The sequence below is a fragment of the Parus major genome, chromosome 10, assembly GCF_001522545.3.
Source record: "Parus major isolate Abel chromosome 10, Parus_major1.1, whole genome shotgun sequence".
In the NCBI taxonomy this organism is placed as follows: Eukaryota; Metazoa; Chordata; class Aves; order Passeriformes; family Paridae; genus Parus; species Parus major.
The window spans coordinates 10240863-10262013 of record NC_031779.1 but is presented as its reverse complement, the minus strand read 5'-3'; the positions used below and the strand labels follow the sequence as shown (position 1 = coordinate 10262013).

Below are 21151 nucleotides of genomic sequence, written 5' to 3'. Positions count from 1 at the left end.
AGTACCAACCAACGTTACTGTACCACTAGATGCTGTGATACAGTTCAGCTTCCTGGGCAAGGAATCAAGTATTTTGGAAGACTACATGAAGACAGGCATCTCCATGTTACCTAAACTTCCCTATTTAGGCTCCAACACCTCCCTGTTTTCTAAAGTCACTGACAGAAACTGCTGCAGTTCACAAGACATTTCCACTGGCAAAACTGAGCACCAGGTTGAAATGCAGTTGTTGAATCCCCTCACCCGTCAACAGAGTTAGGGGACAGTCTAGGATTGTGGCAGCACAGAGTATCTCCATTTGTGTAAGATCTCCGTGACACCACCAGCCTCTCCCCTTCTCCCAGCATGACCATACCACACATACCTGCCATCCCTGAGGTACGATGCTTGTAGTAACACAAGGTGCACAGAAAACACTGTCATTAACAGAAAAACTTGGAGTGTGCCCTCAATCCAGTTTTTTCCAGACTAAAAATAGGATATTTTATAAAGAGAGGCGTCTCGCCTTCCCACACCAGGTTGCACACTGCAGTGAAGCAGTTTAACACTCCATACAAACGCTGGGATACCCTACAAAATGTGACAGACCCCAGAGCCCGATCTTAGTGGCTTGGCCAAGGTAACAAATCTGGTCCAGAGACGAGGAGCCAGGCGCGGCGGGGCAGCAGCCCACGGAGGCTGGCAGGGCACGGCAGGTAACCTCGGGCTCACACGCAGGGCCGGCGGCTGCTCTCGGGCCGAGGTCACCCGCGTCTCCCTCCCCTCACACCGTCCCCAGAGCCACCCCTGCTTCGAGGCAGCTCCGCGGCGGGTGTGGGTCTGCGTTCCCCGCCCGACCCAGCGCTCCGCGCCCCACAGGGCCCACAAGACACCGTCAGAGCCAGAACCTGCCCGCACACCCCGCGGCCCGAGCCGGCCCCGCGGCACGGATAGGGCCGTGACAGTCCCCGCCCCCGCGGGGAGCGGAGGCCCGGCAGGAGGGAGGGAAGCAGGGAAGGAGGAACGCCGCTGAGTTCCGCCCTAGCAGCCATGGCCGCGTAGCGTCTTCTCGGCAGCCGCGCTCGGACATGGGCCTGCCCCGGGCCGGCGGGCGGAGGCAGCGAGTCCCCGCGGCGGTGAGTGCGCGGCCGGGGCGGCTCTGGGCCGGCGGGGAGCGAGGCCTGCGGGGCAGGGGGACTCCGGCAGTGACGGGAGGGGCGGGCGCCCTTGGAGGGATCCCCGGGCCCAGCCCCGCCGTGCGGGGGAGCGGCCCTCGAGGGGCTGCGGACGACGGGGGAGCCGATCCGGGCCGCGCGGGGAGAATCGGGCCTGGCCCGGCGGAGAGCCGGCGATGTGACCTTGGGCAGCCCGCAGTCCCCCAGCCCGGCCAGGGTGCGGAGCGAGCGGGGCCGGGGAGCCGCCGCCGAGGCCGAGAGCGGCCGGAGGAAGATGGCAGGGAAGCGGCGCTTCCCAGAGTGCCGCACTCCTGCGGCCGGCGAGCTGCGGTGTCATGGAGATTGCCACAGCCCGGCCGGGCCGCCGCAGCGCTATTGACCGCCCGGTTAGAAACTTGAAGGAGTTTTCTGCCTCTGTGTCACCTCCTCGGCTTCTTATCACCTCTGCAAGGCGTACCTTGCAAAAGTTCGTTTATTTAAATTAGAAGTGGAACTATTTGTGGTTTTATTTAGAATAACTTTCAAACTTCCTGCAGAAATTCTAGTGTATTTATTTTAAAAAAACTTTATAGTGTCTTTCGTTCCTCTCGGTGTCAGTGAAACTGTTGGATGGTTGTCTGTCAAAGGGTTCTCTGTGTGGAGAGAGTCGTTGCGAGGCTTGGCAGGTTTCAGCAGGGTGCGAGGCCGGGGAGAGACCCGTGATGTGTTGCTGCTCTGGTGACTGGTGGCAACCAGAAGAATGGGGAGAGTTTGGGTACTCTGTGAGCATCATGAGCTTGCCATAAGACGACTCAGTGGTTATAATCGTCCTATGTACTTTAAATTACAGGACCGAGGCCTGTAGTACTAACAATACTAGAGCCTGGAAGAGAGCTAGAGGACTCACAGAACTAAATATGCTGATTGTGTAGTTCAATCATAGTAAAATTCTCAGTCTCTAAGACTTACAATGATAATCTTAACAAAACCAGCTCTTGTGTGCTAAGTGTAGACAGTAAAAATTCTGAGAAAACTGAGTAACTTAATGCTCATGACAAATCAATTTCTTAATCTTTCAAATGCTAGAGACAAAAGTAAATGGATAATACTTTATTACATACCTGAATTGGTAATGCACAGTACTTGTACCTGTATTTCACAATGTGTTAGTGTGTGCACTGCTTGCAGTGTAACTGCTTCTATGCATTGTTCTTTCTGTAGTCATTCCACTTAAAGCTTACTCATATCCTTAGTAAAACTGGCCTGATAATTAGATGTTGAAAAACCTGTTACCAACAGGTATGTTTCCCTGTCAGGGTAAAACTATCCATTCTAAGTATGTTAAATGCCCATAAACATACAAGCATGACTTCACTTATACTTTTGGGATATTGGCCTGGTTTTCAGCACTCATAGGTATGAAAAAGGAGCCAGAGATAATACTTCAGCCAGGGGTAGCAAAGGTCCCAGGTTTTGAGCTTGATCTTAGTTTTTAAGAAAAAAGTTGACAAAGGTGAAATAGGTTGTTTCTCCTTCCTCACAGTGTTGACTAATAGTAGGTTTAGCTATTCAGCTTCTTCCGTCCCTTGTATTCATAGTTTTATGATGTGGTTTTCTTTTATGTTGACTAGTTCCAAACTGTATTTGTGCAGCTGGATTTTGCTGGATTCCTCCCCTGAGACTAGGCCAGAAGGAATCTGGTATCTGCAAAAAAAAACGTGTTCAAATTCAGGTGGCAGTATTTATCAGTGAAAGAGCTGATTTGGACTCTGAAGCCATAGTCTTCCCAAAGCTTGCTCAAAAATGAAGGAAATAAGTCATGTTCATTTGAATATGAGGAAAAATTGAGGTAAAGCATATCTTAAAATTTAGTAGAAGCTTAAGAGGTTTTAAGGGTCCTTAAGAGCCAAGACTGAGTAGTCAGACAACAGTGGTCAGTCTGTAGTAACGAAAATCCAGTTAAGGGATTTGTAATGCATAAACCTGAAAATGTTAGTTACGGATCCAAAATTAAGATTCTGTATAGAAAAATTACTTAGAAACTGTAACTGAAATCTCACTAATGACATATGCTTTGTGTATGTCGATTGTGTGGTTGAGAATTTGATTTTTTTAAAAGTGTAGAAAGTGTTGTTCTTTATCCATTCTTTCTCATTTCACTGCAGCAAAATGTGTGAATTGTGGTACCGCAGGAGGTCAGAGTAATACCTCATTCATCAGATACTGTGGTTAGAAGTTTAATTGTGATTTAATTTTTTTAAAAAAGGTATAGAAATTTATTTTAATCAGAAAATAAAAGTTCAGCAGTGAGCTTGCATGGCAGTTTAAAGACCTGCAGTTATAACTTAGTGACCACAAGAAAATGTAGAAAGACAATTTTTGTTTCAGGTCAAAGCTCCGAGCTGGCTTTTATTTACTTGTTCTGCATTTGTATAGATGATGTTCCAGAATATCTGCCCTTTTCAAGGTGTGTCAGTAACACTTGAGAATTTAGTGACATCATTAAATGGTTCATCTTCCACATAATCTTGAGCTTTTTTTGCTCATATGCACACAGCACTCTAATGCTATGTGCATATCTTATTCAGACTGCGTATTTAGATACAATATTCTGTCAGAACACAACCAAATGCTGCCACTTAAGATTAAGAAAATACTGGTTACATAACAGAGCAAACATTGAAGATATATTTGGAAAGGACTTAAAGCTTCAAAGGAAAAGTCTATTTACGGTTCCATGGAGAAAAAACCAGCCAGGTAAAGGCATGCTCTGAAGGTAGAATGAGATGAGCAATACTAAAATCTTAATAAGAGTGAATTTGAAGCCTCTCTTTATGAGGTTGCAAAAAGTATGTCTTTGTTTTAGGATAAAAGGCTTTTATACTGGGAATGTCTTCTTTGGGGCAGGGGGTGTCTGTGTTTTGTTTGTACTGCATGCAGGTCTAATGAATTACCTGCCTTGTTTTTGGCTCCTAAGTGTCTCCCTGAAAATTACAATTGAATGTATGACACAATACAGAAAAGACAATGTTTTAAGATGAGTGAGGTATGGGATATATTTTTAATTTTATGTATTAAAGATAGTATTTGAGGACCTTATTACTTACTTTATAGAATTATCTGGAACTTAGTCTCCTAAGAGGGGAAGTTTAACTAATTTTTCAGTTTTAGAAAGCTGATACATAGTTGGAAATGAGCAAATACAGCATCTGTGTTCAAGCAGTAAGTTATTTTGTAGATATTGTTTGGTCTGACCTTGGCATACCAGACCTTACACCAAAGGTTTGTGTTAACTTAGCGTCTTTGTTTGATAACCAGTTCCTAGACCATACTCTGTTCAGTAATACTTCAAGGAGTACAACGGCTATGAGCCTTGGGAAGGGATCCCATTCCCACCATAGCTTTTCATTCTTGACTGCACATGTCGACTGCTGCCCTTGCACAAGCTGTGTAGCCTTTCTGCTTCTTTAGCAGGCTGAATTAGCTCAATAAGAGGTTGGAGAAGTACCAAAGCAGCATGAGAAAGAGGGAGGGAAACTGAGACTACCTCATTCAGTGGCAGTCAGCTACTGATCAATTTGGTCAGGTGAAACTTCCTTCTGAGGTCACTGGCTGGTTTTTTTGGTCACACTTGTCATGCTGATCATCACATTGAAAGGGAAATGCTCTACCTTCATCATGTCAAAAGCCATGTGGCTTTCTTTTCTTTACTAGGAAATAACATGCACATAGAATTTGAGTGTCTTTCTTCTAATGAGTCCCCCTTTAATTCCTTCAGTATCACACACATCTTAATGTCTCACCACTTGCTTGTGAGGGAGCTCAGTTCCTGCTCTGTCACCCCCAAGGCTAAAACAGCTCACTGTGTACTAGATGCAGAGTTTTAGTTAGGTGCAGGAAACTTCATGGACTTCCCTATCTCAGATAACATGGTGTAACAGTCCCTTGTGATCAAACTCTGCTTAACTATTTCATAGCTACCCAGAGAGCACTTTCAAATGAAAGCACAAAGTCAATGGCACCAAGGAGTAGAACACTACAGAATGTCCAAGACATTTCAGTTGACTTTAATGGTAGCAGCCTTCCTGTTCTCAGCTTATCTCTTAGCAAGACATTAGAAGTCATTTTTCAAAGGAGATAGTGTGTATTTGCAGAGTACAGAGGAGTCAGCTAATTTTTGATAGTATACTTAATGGCATTTCAGTAGAATAGATTTGCTGGATATGATGATTTTGAACATTCATGAGTCAGCATTTTTTATTATTTTTTTATTTTTCTGTTAGCACCATATTGCTGGACATTCTTGATAAATTACCTGCAGTGATTTCAAATAATTATCTCACTTTGGGAGGATTAAATTACACTGTTAATTGTTCGGACACTGTTTGCTAGCTCACATAAGGTGAGATGAATTAGGTAATAAACCTACACAGGTAACTTATGACTACTGTATTAAAAGTAATTGGAATATAATTTGGCTCTTCCTACCCTTTTTTCTTCCTCCAGAAAAATATTGATAGAGACTTATAAGAAGCTGTAACAACCTAGAAGGGACATAAGTAACAATATTAACATGCCTGCTGTGGCATCTGTACCTAAGGAGCTATACCTCTCTACTTCATTGAAAGATCTCAACAAGAAGACAGAAGTAAAACCTGAAAAGACCAGTACAAAAAGGTATATATGTTATAATTTATTTTAAATGAATACTTAATATTTTTTCCAGAACAAATTTGTTGTGGATCTAAATTTCCTTCATTATTTCTGCTAGATAAAGAAATCTTCAATAGTCTTATATATGGCTTTCAACTGTGACATTGAATATGCTTATTGCCTTCAGAAGGTCACTTGACATAGTGCCAAAACATGACTTGGACAAAGCACAATGCCCATGAAAATCTGTGTACTTAGAGGAAAGGCTATATAAATGCAAATCTGTAAAAATGATAAAACCTTTAGATAGTGTCTGAATGCTTTGCCTCTAACATTTTTAGACAATCAATGATTTAATTTTGTCTTACTATGAATTAGTTTACCCTAGAAAAAAAAAAAAAAGCTTTTCTTAGAATGGAAGAGTTCCTTTTTCCATATCTCACTGTGGTATTTAATTATGGAAGACTTTAAATAAGGCTGGTAAACAAACTAGCAAAGATAAACATTATTTGGAGGAATGATTGCAGTTCACATTTAATTAAAGTTTTATATTAAAGTCGTAAAATCAAATGCTTAATATATGGGTGAAGTCTGTAAACACTTAAGATGGCATCTTGTAATGAAAAGATGTTTGGGGACAAGTCAACAGTGATGTGCTTTACTCTTCTTTTGCTTTCAGTTATGTACAGAGTGCCCTTAAGATTTTCAAGGCAGCAGAGGAAAGCAGACTGGATGGAGATGAAGAAAAAGCTTACATCCTATATATGAAATATGTGGCTGTTTATAATCTTATTAGAAAGAGACCTGATTTTAAGCAGCAACAGGTATAAAAGGTTTCTGACTAATCTCTTCGGTGTTGGTCAAAGTATGACAAGTACAGAGAATTACACTCATGCACATTCAAAGGACCACATTGATATTAAGTAAACTGACTCACTTATGGTGCTATTTTTTCTTTCCTGTTTTTTGACAAGTCTGGTGTTAATTTTTTTACAGTTTTCTTTTAATGTATGAACTATATAAATTGTCAGATCTGTGAATATTTTTACATGGAAAGGTATTCCAGTAATTTACACCAGTCAGACTTTTTTGGTGAAGTTGCTTTGTCTAGCCTTTTTTAGTGTTTTAAAACAATTTTACTTACAAACTCATATTTAAATGGAAAATACTTTGATTCAAAGCAGTTCCTTTTGTTGACATTAATATCATTAGAATATCAATTGTCCATACAATAGTGACTGTTGACATGCATAGAAGTAGTCATTATTAAACTGTATATTTATGTGATGTGATTCTTGTCATTTTAGGATTATTTTCATTCAATTCTTGGACCTACAAATTTAAAAAAAGCTCTCGATGAAGCTGAAATACTGTCAGACAGCCTTAAACTCAGGTATGTAATATAACTGATGGCTAAGACATTGTTTATACCTTGAGCCTGTACCTGTACCAAGTGCAGGTTTTCATGCTATTTAGTAGTAAGCAATTGCACTTGAGTTAACCATAGGTACCTGAAATTCTTGAAAACTTAAATTTATTCCCAGAAGTCTTTTACTAGAAATAATTTTCACTGCCACATGCTCCAATAACTTGTCATTTTATACACTTGTCTGATAATTCCTGGTAACTTTGGTTTGTTGTCAGTGTCTCCTAGTTTTGTTTATTGACTAATAAAAAGAAACCGCAAGGTCTGAAGTACATATGCAGTAGAAATGATCAAGAGCAATTTCCTCCACAACCTTTTAATCATAAGGTCATGTGAACCCAATTATATTAATGAATGTTCCTAATAATCAGAAATGTTAAAAAGTCCTCCTTGTCTGGATGTAGTTTACACTAAGAAATGCCAGCTTTTGATTCTTTAGCCACACCTTTCCTCTGCCACCTGCAGCCATTTATATGGAATGCACAGTTCTGTCAGTATGCAAATGAACAGATGCTATTGGGCTTTTGGGTACCTGATTGACAGCTGTCAAATTACATCTTTATGCCATAAGCCACAAAATTGTGTTAGTAAGAAGTTGTAAGGTAGGGTCTATCTTTAGGTGGTATTTAGCACAGTAGTTGTTACTTCCAGCCTTCTCTGCTTCTTGCATCCTTAGCAAGACTTTCTCACTCTTTTAACTCTCTCTGCAGCTGGGCACATTTCCCTTCACAAGTGTCATGTCCTACCCTCATCCTCCCAAGTATTTCTGTGAAAGTGTAATTTTGTGCCCTTCATAGATTTTTATGCTAAATCTATAAAGTTAGTTCAGGTGAACTGTGAGTGTAGTTACACGTATGTGAAGAGGGACTTCACAAAGATGTCTCATGATGCTGTGTATGAAGCAATCTTTAGATGCTTGGTGAGTCTTACAATTCAACAGAACTACAAACTCACTTTAAGAGTAAATGTTGATAGAATCAGAGAAGCTCAAAAGTAGGGACTTGTTGTTTAAATAACTTATGTCTTTTTATGAAAGGAACAGAGTTTTGAAGTTGACAGAGTAACTTAACTATTCTGGCAAAATGTGTAAATATTTAAAGGTAACAGAAATGAAACATGACTCCTGTGTAACTACAGAAGTAGTTTCAAGAAAATTATTTGTATGATTTCTTCCCCAGGCCGTAGGCCAGCAAATAGTTTTAATGTTAATTGTTAACTAAAAGTGGAGCTGCTTGAAACTTGTGTAGGGGCAGGAATGCTTACTATGTGCACTATGTGAATGACTGACTGTGTGTTTCAGAAGTGTAAATGAGAAATTGATAGGTAAATATTTCATACTGACCAAATTAAACTAAAATCTGAAATATGCTTTAGTGTCATTAACTCCAAGTGGGAACAAAATGCTCAGTTCTGATTTAAAATGCCTATACCAAATCAAGAAGCCTGTTTAAAAAATAAAATGCTGCCTCCTTCCTCTTAGTGGGCAATTAGTGCAGTAGACTTGGAGGTGGAATTTGGCTGAATCATCTGGGTTATTAACACAGTACTTTTGGACTCAAATACAGCTGTATTGTCATTGTTATTTTAACCCTCATTACGCAACATCTGGTTAAAGTGAGCACTTACTAACACAGTTCGGTGTTCATGTTTTACTTCTTGGTTCAGTCATCAAAATTGTTAGGTCAAACTTTTTTTGTTTTATGATACCAGTAACGCTTAAACTTCTCAGCTGTATTAAATGTAATGCTATTGAACAATGATGTGACTGTACAAACCTCCAGTGGGTGATGTGAAAACTGCAGTTTGGAGGTCACTGGCTTACAATACTATGATTGTCCTTCCAGTGGTGAAAGGCTGGGAGGGTAATTTTCAAGTCTTAAGGCTTTATAAAAAGGACAGCTGTATGCAAGACCTCATCCCCCAGAACTCCTGAGTGAACATGGTTCTTGCATTGGCTTCCCTGTAGGCCCAGTGTTTGAAACAAGCACCAGGCACACAGGTGAGCAGATCATGGAGTCAACTTAGATTCTGAAGGTGATTACTGTATGAGTAGTTCTGATACAGCTTCTGAGAAAAAGCAAATTTAGATAACTAAGCTAACTTAACTCCTCACTGGCTCCATTGCAAAACAAAATAAAATAACCTGGGATGACTGTTGTAATATACTGGAGTTTACTTGTCAGTCACTAGTGCCTACCCTTTTCTGTGGAAAGTAAAATACATTCAGAGATACCATAGCTCAGCATGACCCCAGGTTTAAAGAAAAAAAGAACTTCACAATCAGTGGCTATGTAATAGGACTCAAACCAAGATTCAACAATAAGAAAACCAGCCCAAAAGTGTGAGAAATAGGACCACATAGTTAGGAAGAAAAATGGAATTCATTGGAATACAAAATACTTTAACTTTTTAACTCTAAATACTTTTTTTAAAATTTTTGCCTGAAGACTTTGTGATTTTTATATTAATAATCCAAGGTTAGCCAAAACCACAATATTGAAAAAAAAGGCATTTTTTCCCTCCAATAGATACGAGGAAGCTGAAGTTCGGAAAAAACTTGAAGAGAGGGACAGACAAGAGCTGCAGAAAAAGCAAGAACCAAAAGATGATGGAAAGAGCTCAGGCAAAAACTCCTCAGAAAGTGCTGTGGATTCCAAAGGAAAAAGCCAAAGGGTAAGTGAAGATGTTTACAAACTCTAATTCACTCTGAATGTATAGTTTCAATCTAGAATTTGGTCTCTACTAGTAGCTCTTTCCAGTTCAGAATCAAAGTAAGTTAATTTTTGGAATACATGAAGTCCTAGCAGCCTCCAAGTCTTGTATAAGATAGACTGAGTTTTACATTAAAGTCAGATTCTGTTTATGCTAGAATTAGTGCAAGAATCACGTGCAAGAAACCCAAGCTAATGGTGACAAACTGATGTTAAGAATAATATGTCTCCATTTTAGGAGAAGGTTGACTTTTTAGTGTGGAAACACTTATATCTCGACAAATACTTCAAGAATTTCTTCTGGAAGATGATGGTGTCCTAGGCTGTGTTACCTTTGTAACTGTTTTCTGTCTAGGCAGTGCAGCAACCTTAGTATCTCTTGAGTTAATTTGTCAGCACATCTTCAGAAGCAGCTCCCTTGTGGTGTGTTTCTTCCTGTGGCTTAACTGTCTGACCTTCAGTTTCCTTCAGGCTTCGTGAGAGTCATTGTCTGTTGGCTGCCTTAGTTCTGAGAATTGCATACTGAATTTTTTTTTTCCCCCCCCCTTATAATACAGATTAATGGTGAGACGAAGCATTCACTGGAAAGAAAGGATCAGTCTGATAGCCTGAGTGGTAAGACATGCATTGCTCACACAAATGTGAAAAAGGTTTCTGTATGACTCCACTAATCACCTCATAGCTTCAGTTCTTCTCAGGAGTTACTGCAGTTAAAATATTTTGATGAAATTATAGTATCCTGCATTTCAGTTATAACAAATTAGTAATTAATTTAGCTCTGTATTATAGCCTTCATTACCTCTCATAAACTTAAAAAGCTGTAGTTAGTTTTACAACTGTTCAGTAATAAAAGTTGAACTAGTCCTGCAGTGGTCAGGTTATAAAGAAAAACAGCTCTATGGCTGATAGGCAAGGCTGAAATATGATAGCTTACTGAGTTAAATACAAATTTTTTCCTTTCCCCTCAAACCTTCTGCTTTTTGTTCATGTAATGAGTATGTGAAAATATTCTCTAGAGTTCTTAAGAGGAACGTCTGCAGCATGTAGTACACAAATGCTTGCCTATATAGCTTGATTTAAATGAGACCACAGTAAGTTAAACTTGTTTATCACTGAAATACTCAGTATATTATAGGATATCAGTATATCATATTGTCTAATCTAATCAGGTCAGATGCTGATCACTACAGCAGTGGGAGCAAAAGGTCCACACTGTAATGAGTCACCTCCATGACTTTGTGGGACTTTTTAGTTATGTTTCATCTGTTTGCAGTCTTGACTGCACCAGTCAGACACCATAGCTATTTTCATTTATAATGTAGCTTCTTACATGTAATTGCTTCTCTCTTTCAAGGAGCAGTCACACCTGAGAAACTGTTTGCAATGATGTCAGACAAAAATACTGAATTGCTTATAATGGATGCTCGAAAATCAAAGGATTATCAGGAATCCTGTATTCCAAAATCCATCAGTGTCCCAGAAGAAGCTATCCGTCCTGGGTAATTCATGATGTTAAATGATAGTGAAATACTTCATTTTCAAAAACATTACATGCTTTTAAAGCTTGTATACCTAATGTCAAAATCCCTGCTGTGTAGCACTGGGTGAGATGTATCTGCGCACAGCTCTGTTCTTGCATGTGCTGACTTCAAGACAATGCATATTTATTTTATCCAAGCACATAAACATTTATGGATTATATATTGTTGGACAAAATGTTACTTGTACATGAATCTTTAAATGCCTGTTAATACATTTCAGAGATACTGCTTATCTAATTGAAGCTAGACTCCCAGAGGATTCTAGAGATCCATGGAAGAGGAGAGGACAATTCCATTATGTTATACTGCTAGACTGGTTTAGTTCTGCTGAAGACTTAAAGCTGGGAACAACTCTTCAGAGCCTGAAAGATGCACTTTTTAAGGTTGGCAAATTCCATCTTTTAATTAATTAATTTATTCATCTTAGTAAATAAGGTCTAGAAGCACTTGTATTTACAAAATATATGGAGGCCTTAATGACACTTCAGTTGGTTGAGTTTTCACAGCCTGCTTGTTTTGATAGCAAAAGTGTAGTTTGAAGTTTCACACTGTACTCTAGTAGAGGACAGTATAATTTATTAAACAGGTAAACAGCAGAATGATTCAACTCACCTCTTCAACAAGCAGCTCATCAACTTAAAGTTCTTTGCTGACAGAATTATTTAGGAAAGCACTTACAGTCCTGTTTCGCAGGAACAGTCACCCTCTCTCCTGTACTAGAACAGTAATTCCTCATCCATGGGAACTGGCTGGCCATCTGCTCAGGCAGGCCAGAGAAGGGCAGCTGCTGTACAATCCAGGTGCTTCCTACAATGGAGGGATTTCAATGAAGGAGGCTCCAGAAATACTTTGAGCAAGGTTAACTTTTCTGCATTATTGAATATAACTTTTAGAGACTCTACAGTGAGTAGATGCCCAACATTTTTGAGTCAAACTCCTGCTATGGCTGTGTTGTCCCTTCTCTCTATAGTGGTGGCTCTTGTGGAAGACTGCAAATCTTTCTGTTACCTTGACATTCAGGACTGGGATTCAGAAATAGTTCAGGCAGTTCTCTTTATTGCTTTACAGAATATTCTCTAAACTCTCTGTGTCTTGTTCATGTACTGAGGACATCAGGAGGAGGGCAGTCTGAAGCCTGAACTCTCAAGGGGTTTCAGAAAATTTAAAAAAAAAAGCTGTCTAAATTATTAATCCCTCAGCAAACATACCAGATAAGAAACTGAGGCAAATACACTTTTCTGCATGGAGGATTGTTATGTGAAGTAGCAGTAAGTGGTTCTTTCTGTACTAGAAATTCTTTTGTAGGCAGAGCCAAGAACTAAACTGTGCTTGGCATTCTCCAAACACAGAGAGGATCCCTGTTTTTGCAACCTCTTTAATTCTTATTTAAAAATCTTGAAAACAATCTCTTAATTTGACATCTAGGCTCAGAAATTTCAACAGCACTAGTAAGCTGTGAAAGTTTCCTTTCTATTTTTAAATCAATTAACTTTAAACTTTTTTTCTATACAGTGGGAAAGCAAAACCATCCTGCAGAATGAACCTCTAATTCTAGAGGGAGGTTATGAAAACTGGCTCCTTTGTTTTCCCCAGTATACAACAAATGCTAGAGTAACTCCACCCCAGCATGGCAAGACTGAAGCAGTGACTGTTTCTTGTAAGTATAAAGGATGACACCCCACCAAGCATTTGTAGTTACTGGATGAGTCTTTCATTCATTCATGTGTTTTAGGAAAGTCTTGTTCTGGCTAAAAACTAAATTTTGGGTTGGAATGGGGGGTTTATTTTGCTTTGAGAGTTGTCTTACAGTTCCTTCCTGTCCCTACTCCTGCAGTGGATTTTACATATCCATCTCTGGAAGAGCCAGCTCCTTTGCCACCTGTTGTTGCTGAAAATGAAGAAATGGGAGATAATTTGGAAGAGAGACTAAAATCACTTAACAGACCAAGCATACAGGATGCTGCTGTTCCAAAATCCAACAGTTCCTTTGTAGTTAATCCAGTGTCAGTTACAAGGAGTATCCCTGAGGTAAGTTCTTTGACCTGTTCTTTTCTTCAGTTAGCATATGGTTAATCTGATAGAGACCCACCACACCCAGAACTCTAAATCCACATACTCAATACATTTGTTTAAGCTTTGTGCACACTCTTGATGGTCTGTGAAGCTGTGGTAACCGATCTACAGAATTCTATGAAACTAAATACACTTAACAGAATAGCAGAACTTTTCATAAATGTTTTTACAAGAGCACATGAGAAATCAAGGTCTCTTGACCTTGATAGCAATTGATCACTAATTCAGAAAGTTTATAAGTAACCTTTCATCTTAAAGAACATAGGATGAAATACAGAGAGCACAGTTAAGCCATGGCTTACCTTGGCTATTCCACGGTCTGATTTCCAGCCACTGTATCTTCCTTCAAATAATAAAACATTTAGGGTTTTTGTCACTCTCAGCCCAGTAGTGAAAGTACAGGAATTTGTTTCTTCCTTTCATGTGAATAAAACTTTCTAAAAACATCTTTGTATATTTTTTACACTAAAATAATACTTTCCTTAGGAGACAAGGCTAAAAGCTCTTCACTTACAGCCTTTAATATAGATTTCATTCAAGAGACCCTAAACTGTAAAATTTAAAGACTTTATTTCTGTTTGTCCCTGAACCAGATCAGCTTTTATTTCTTCAGAATGCTCACTTCAGCATCAAAAACAACCTACTAGCCTACATCTGAGCATGAGCCATTCTTAAATACCCCTTCCCACCATGCAGATCTGCCTTAAACATGTGCTTTGTCACATGATTGAGAGAGCCAAGCCCTAATTAGGCTGCCTGATTGCCCTAAAATGTTCACCTTGAAAGCTCAAAAATAGAGGGCTGCATAGTGCATAATGCTGTCCTTATGGTTCTTTAGGGCTTGTTTATTAGTTCACACCTGGAATGAATACCTAATTTTACTAACAAGCAGTTTGAATGAGCAGAATTAATGAAATTGAGAGACCACTGTGTCTGATAGAAGTCAACTTTTTATCATTTTTATTATCTTATAAATCTCACTTAGGAAGAGCTTAGCTAAGAGAGTAGTAATAGCTGGAGAGAATTGTTCTGCACTCTGTGTTCTGCACCTGTGTTACAGGTGGATCGTTCTAAAAAGCCTTCACTAAAAATGCTTGATGATAACAGAGCAAAACCTCCAAGTACAGTCAGTGACATCCAGTCTGGTGAGAATGGAAGAATAGTTCCAGACCGCTCCACAAAACCCGTGTGTGATGCAAGGAGCACTCTGACAGAAGAAGAAAAAAGTCGGGTCCATGCAGAAACTGTTGCTTTATTAGAGAAAAACAGGCGGGAAAAGGAACTGCGAGAGAGGCAACAACAGGAACAGAAAGAGAGGCTCAAGAGAGAAAAAGAAGAACAAGAACAAAAAGAAAAAGAACAAGAACAAAAGGCAAAAGAAGAACAGAAGGAAAAGGAACACAAAGAAAAGCTACAGCAATCAAAAGAGGACAGAGAGCAGAAGGAGAAGGATGAACAAGTAAGAAGAGAACAGGAGGAAAAGGAACAAGAAAGAGCCCACAGAGAAGCAGTAGAAGCAAAAAAGCAAATTAAAAATGAACCAGAAAACATTGGTGCAAAAAGGATTGAGATTGACAAAATATCCATGGAAGAAAGAGAAAAGGGAACTCGAACACCAGAAACACAGAAACGGGCACTGGGTGATGCATCTCAGATTCCAGGCAAGGTCAGTGAAAAAGAAAGTCATCACCAAATATTAAGTAATTATTCACTTAAATCATGCTGGATAGTCTAGTTTTAATCTAGCAGTTTGAAATACATAATTGCATGTTTATTTAGACCACTTTTTACATGAAAGTAGAGGAGAGAGTTAAAACCAAGACACAAATAGATTTTGGTTTTTTTGCCCAAGACAAGCTTGTTTCTTTCTTGTACGTGGGCAGCATGAAATCCCCACAGGATAATAAAGTTTTTCACATGGAGCTAGAAGGGATGGTGGTTCATAGACTGCAACCCTCTATTTCAAAAATAGAAGCCTGGTGGTATTTTATCTCTTGTACCAGCTTGGTATTGTTATGTGATGTTAGGGACACAGAGGTGTCATAAAGGAACCCTTTAATGCCCCCAGCTGTAGAGACACTGGCAGAACAGGATTGTGTTGCCTAGCACAGGAAGCAAAGCAACACACTCATCTAGAAGTTTTGCTGAAAATGGTCCAGTTCCAAATCTTGAGGGGAAAGGAAGGGAATGTCACAGTTCTTTCTTTCTTCATTCTTGAAAAAAATTGCAACATTTCTCAATGTAGAAATCTGATCATAAAACAGGAGCCACTCGCGAAGCTAACAATGGAACAGACGTCTTTAAAACCACTTCTCACAAATGTGCATTAGGATATTTTTCTCTGCTTTTGCAATTGCATTTGTGATTTGATCAGATACTGATGCACAAGAAAGTCAAAATAAATCTCCCTGTGCAAATTTAGCACAGTCATTCATGAGCTTTTGACTGACAGAGCAACTTCATGTAACCCCAAAATGATGGCCTATGATCAAATTCATGTTGGCTTCACAGTGTGCCTTTTCCATGGAGAGGTTTGACCAGTGAGGGGTGAAAGGGAAAAAAGGCCGAAATTTAACAATAAACTGTAAACCCTACAACTTTTAGGGTGGAAAGTAGTGTAGGTGGAACTTCTGCACTTTATTTCTGAGCTGTTGAAACTACAGAACAAGCTGTAATACAACATTCAGTTTCAAAAATTAGTCCAGTGAACTGCCTATACTATATAGAAAAAATAAAAATTACCTGCTTTAACCACTTTGTTGTGGTACATACATTTAACAGCCAAAAAAGAAATTATAACTCTGCTTTATCAACATTCTTTACTGACATGCCAGATGAAAATTGAAGCCTTCTCTCAAAATCTTTTGCAGCAAAAAGGACAACCAGACAGTGGAACTCAAAAGCCAGGACCCCTTAGAGAGGATTCTGAACAAGATACTGAAAGACTTAAAGTAAATACAAATGTATTGTATGTAGCCAAAATAATCAAGCACATGATGCTTTATGATTGTTATATTATGTTAAATTCCTCATTTCAGTTTTTTAAGTCGTCATCTTAACAAAAGACTATGCCATGTTCACAGTGTTTGGTTGCTTTTTTTCATTTGTCATATTCATATGAAAATGAAATTTTCATTAGAAGTCTTGATGTATTTCTGGTGGCATTAATAAGCATTCTCCACGCATTCATCATCTCATGCATACACCTTCAAGTGCTACTTTAAGAGAGAAAAAAGCTCAGCCTTATGTGTTTAACAGAAGCACATACTCCTACTATTTCCTGATTCTTCGGGGAAAAAAAAAATGAGTTTTGAGACTTTTGTGAGACTGAATGGTAGGTTTGTTTTTTCGTTTTTTGGAACGTGTCAACAAATGGGTTTTGTTTAGATTAAGCAATAGAAAATACTAAATTACCATTACAATACATTGTATTTCAGTCTGTAGTCAAGGATTTATTGTAGTGTTTGCACTGAATCATGTAACTCCATAGAGAAGTCACAGGCAGCTTGTTGCTCTGCATAGGTAACTGTGTACATACCTTACTTTTCTCTTTGTTTATTAGTCCCTGCGGGAGCCATTAATGAGAGCACGAAGTGAGGAAATGGGAAGGATAGTCCCAGGGCTGCCTGCAGGTTGGGTAAAGGTAACTCCTTCTGATATGAAACTCAAACTGTCTTGTGTAGTTTTGTCCTGTATTTCAGTTATGTCTTATTTCTAATAAGATCTTGTTTATTCCCCTTTAACTTCCACACAGTTGCTTTCTGAATTTTAATATTATTTGTAATGAAACTAGGACAGTTTATCTGCTGTTCCTGGTATTTGCTGTTAAATAGGTGTTTTGGTGAAAGTGCTCCCTTCTACTAAATTTAATCCATTGAATGTTGAAGCCAGTCACAACTTAATATCCCAATGCCTGAAAAACTACCGCTCTTCTTATAGTAATTTATTGCTAGGTAAGTTAATGATGGATTTTCACTTGGGTTTGAAACTATTTGGGTTTTTTTCCCCAAGTTCCTAGATGACATCACTGGAACCTATCGTTACTATCACTCGCCAACAAATACTGTTCAGATGTACCCCCCAGAAATGGCTCCTCCAGCCACTCCTCCATCAACTCCTCCAACTCGGAAAGCCAAGCCAAAGGTGACTGTTGAACGGGAGAGGGAACACTCCAAACTGAAGCGCTCCTACTCATCCCCAGACATAACCCAAGCCATTCAGGAGGAAGACAAGAAAAGAATTCCTGTAACTCCTGCAGTCAATCGTGACAATAAGTATGTTTGTTTGATAAGTTAGATCACAAGTCGGGCAGTATGACAGCACAAAGGACTTTCTTTGTGTTTAAGCAACTGAAATTCATTACTATTTTCTAAGTGGGTTTGAAAGGATGCAAGAGTAGTAGCTTGAAATTTTATTTGCTAGAAGTTCAATGTACAGAGCAGTTATCTTCGAGAAATCAATACAATAGTTACGTATTAGGAGGAATTTCAGAGCTTACAGTCTATTTATTAGATGACAATTGCTTTTTAAGTTCTGTTATTTGTATTAACATACTAAAAGACTATATTCTGACAGTTTGTGAAATGCAAGTTTTCAGATTTTAAACTGTATTACACAGCTAATTTTTCATCTGTGGATTAAAGAAATAAAGGAAAAAAACCCCATAAATCTTGCAACTGATGGTGCCTAAAACTCAGCCTTGTTATAGGCCAGTGTGTATGGATTTCTCACTGTTGCATTGGCTGGTTTTGAATACTGTAAATGATGGTATTTGGTGCCAGGATGGTCCAGTCTCTGTGGGTGGTGAGGTGAGGTGTGATGTCTCTTGGTTTATGTGCACAACTTTGTCAACTCTGAGACTCCTAAAAAATAATTTCTTGCTTATAGACCTGCCTGTTACACTAAAGCAGAAATTTCCAGGCTCTCTGCATCGCAGATTCGGAATCTTAATCCTGTGTTTGGGGGATCGGGACCAGCTCTGACAGGACTTCGTAATCTAGGGAACACTTGCTACATGAATTCCATATTACAGTGTCTGTGCAATGCACCTCACCTGGCTGAGTATTTCAACAGAAACTTGTATCAAGCTGATATTAACAGGTAACAGTCTCTCTCGTCTACCTTCATACTTGCCAATTCAAGAAGATCACTTAGTGGGGCTGTTTGTTTTTTTAAGTAGGAGACAAATGTTAACTTTTAAGCACCTTGACATTTTCAAAATTCATGTGTGTCACTAAATAGGTTTTACTATTACATAATAATAATTAATTACAAGAATTACCTGGTAATTAAATTATGATCACCATGTTCAAAAAATATACGTGTACTAGAGTCTCCTAATACCAAGCTGAATATTTAAATAGTTCACAAAACATGCTGAAAACAGCTGTACCTTTCAGCTGGAATATGAAACCAAATTGCAGTGCTGACACAGATGAAAATTTATCTCCATCTAACAGCCAGTTTTCTTTAGTCTAAAGAAATTATTTTAAAATTGGGATCATGTCTTGAATTAAAAACATAAATATTAAAACCCAGTTATTTGAATGGCTCAGAATTTTTTCGTCTCTTATTTTATAGGTCAAATTTCCTGGGGCATAAAGGTGAAGTGGCTGAAGAGTTTGGTGTAATAATGAAAGCTTTATGGGCAGGACAGTATAAATATATCAGTCCAAAAGACTTCAAAATTACAATTGGGAAGATTAATGATCAATTTGCAGGATATAGCCAACAGGACTCCCAAGAATTACTTCTCTTTCTAATGGATGGCTTGCATGAAGACCTAAATAAAGTAAGCAATACACATAAACCATGTATAACTTAAAACAAATTATCTGACACATGATCAAGAGAAATAATTTTTTAAAATACCTTGTTATTCCAAAAGAAGATTATGTTACTGCAACCTTGTATAGAAAAAAAATATGAATATTCAGAATTAAAGTAGGAATTCAGTATGAAATGGTAAAATGTAGTGGAGGGAGTCAGAAGAATGCTCACTAGACAAGAACTGGATGGCTACACTGACATGTTTAAATAGTCTTGTGAATATTCAATCCTATGCTTGCCTATAGATGAGACTTCTTACTTTCATGTACGTTAATATATTGCTGTGATCTTTAAACTTCTGCTATCCAGGCTGACAACAGGAAAAGGTACAAGGAAGAAAATAATGATCACCTTGATGACTCAAGTGCAGCAGAAATAGCCTGGCACAAACACAAACAGCTCAACGAGTCCATCATTGTGGCACTCTTCCAAGGGCAGTTCAAATCCACCGTGCAGTGTCTGACGTGTCACAAGAGGTCCCGAACCTTCGAGGCTTTCATGTATCTGTCGTTACCACTCGCATCCTCCAGCAAATGCACTCTGCAGGTATGGGGAACTGGAGAGAAACAGCTCCTGGAGTGCACACATTCCTCTGGCACTTCATTATGATGCTGCTCCTGCTCCACCCTCTGGCTGAAGGGGTTGGTCAGCATTCTGCTTAATTTGCACTGACCTGATGAACATGAACAGATGAACAGATCTGAATCTACATTATTTTTTAATTCTTTTAAAGCTTAAAGTAATAGGTCTTCCCTTAAAAGTTTTACTTTAAAAGTATTCAGAAATACTGAAGCTGCAATAGCAGCATGTATATTACTTGCTTTGATTGGTCACAATGTAAGTATTCTGTGGTTTTAAACAAAATATTGCCTGTATATTTTGAAGGATGCTAATTAATATCTGCAGTAAAATTTGCTTCCACACATAGATTTAAGTCACTTTTCTTCAGTGAATGTAGGATGCAGGTAACAGATGCATGTTAACAATCAAGTGGGAAACAAACATTTTTGTTATACTTCCATAACTGCCTGCCATACAAACAATCTCTGTATTTTGTTTTAGGAATGCCTTAGATTGTTCTCCAAAGAAGAAAAGCTCACTGATAACAATAGATTTTACTGTAGCCATTGCAAAACTCGAAGGGATTCTTCAAAAAAAATAGAAATTTGGAAATTACCACCTGTTCTTCTTGTGCACTTGAAACGGTAAGGAAATGGTGATTGGTGAATATTAATTAGTATCAAAAGACCAGGCTTTGATGGAACTGAATTGTTCCAGGGCAGTAGCTGAGCATTTTTACTTAGAGAAGGTCTCAGATACATTACCAGTTGTAATGTTGCAAGAATTTTATTTTCATCTGATGCTTCTTTTCTAAGGCTGTAATTCCCAAGGCACTTTTACAAGTGATCTCTTGTTATTTCTGCTAAGAAACACATGGGCAAGTATTAACAGAGCTGGGGGTTTTACCTGAGACCACATCCTTGTTAAAAACACAGAAAACAAACATACTTAATACACTTAAATGGCTTGTGAACAGCCTGTAGCTTTTCATGATGCTCTTTAATTCTCTAGATTTTCCTATGATGGAAGATGGAAACAAAAGCTTCAAACTTCAGTAGATTTTCCACTGGAAACTCTTGACCTCTCACAGTATGTTATTGGTCCAAAGACTTCCTTGAAGAGATACAATCTGTTCTCAGTATCGGTGAGTAACCATGTCACATTTCAAAATCCAGCTGCACTTTATGCCAGGACTCAGGGCAGCCTGTGTGATTCAGCCAGCTT

The 21151-nt window shown here is 38.8% G+C and overlaps 1 protein-coding gene across 6 annotated transcripts in view; it reads left to right on the top strand.

The window, feature by feature from the left end:
• Positions 1–979: 979 nt before the first annotated feature.
• Positions 980–21151, top strand: part of USP8 (ubiquitin specific peptidase 8) — a 28079-nt gene continuing 7907 nt past the window's right edge. For 3 of the 6 annotated variants that reach the window (XR_004498900.1, XR_004498899.1, XM_015638627.3), the window contains exons 1-19: positions 980–1115; positions 5640–5810; positions 6466–6610; positions 7094–7179; positions 9741–9885; positions 10481–10538; positions 11278–11422; positions 11685–11847; positions 12977–13121; positions 13299–13492; positions 14598–15203; positions 16408–16488; positions 17100–17180; positions 17549–17811; positions 18425–18637; positions 19118–19328; positions 19676–19912; positions 20429–20571; positions 20939–21071. Coding sequence is in view for 3 of the 6 variants with exons in the window: in XM_015638627.3 (XP_015494113.1) it covers positions 5707–5810; positions 6466–6610; positions 7094–7179; positions 9741–9885; positions 10481–10538; positions 11278–11422; positions 11685–11847; positions 12977–13121; positions 13299–13492; positions 14598–15203; positions 16408–16488; positions 17100–17180; positions 17549–17811; positions 18425–18637; positions 19118–19328; positions 19676–19912; positions 20429–20571; positions 20939–21071 (3153 nt within the window). In the remaining 3 variants the exon portion in view is untranslated. Of the gene's footprint in view, positions 1116–5639; positions 5811–6465; positions 6611–7093; positions 7180–9740; positions 9886–10480; positions 10539–11277; positions 11423–11684; positions 11848–12976; positions 13122–13298; positions 13493–14597; positions 15204–16407; positions 16489–17099; positions 17181–17548; positions 17812–18424; positions 18638–19117; positions 19329–19675; positions 19913–20428; positions 20572–20938; positions 21072–21151 lie in introns of those variants that run through there. The other 3 variants (XM_015638625.3, XM_015638626.3, XR_004498898.1) reach the window with 3 other exon arrangements.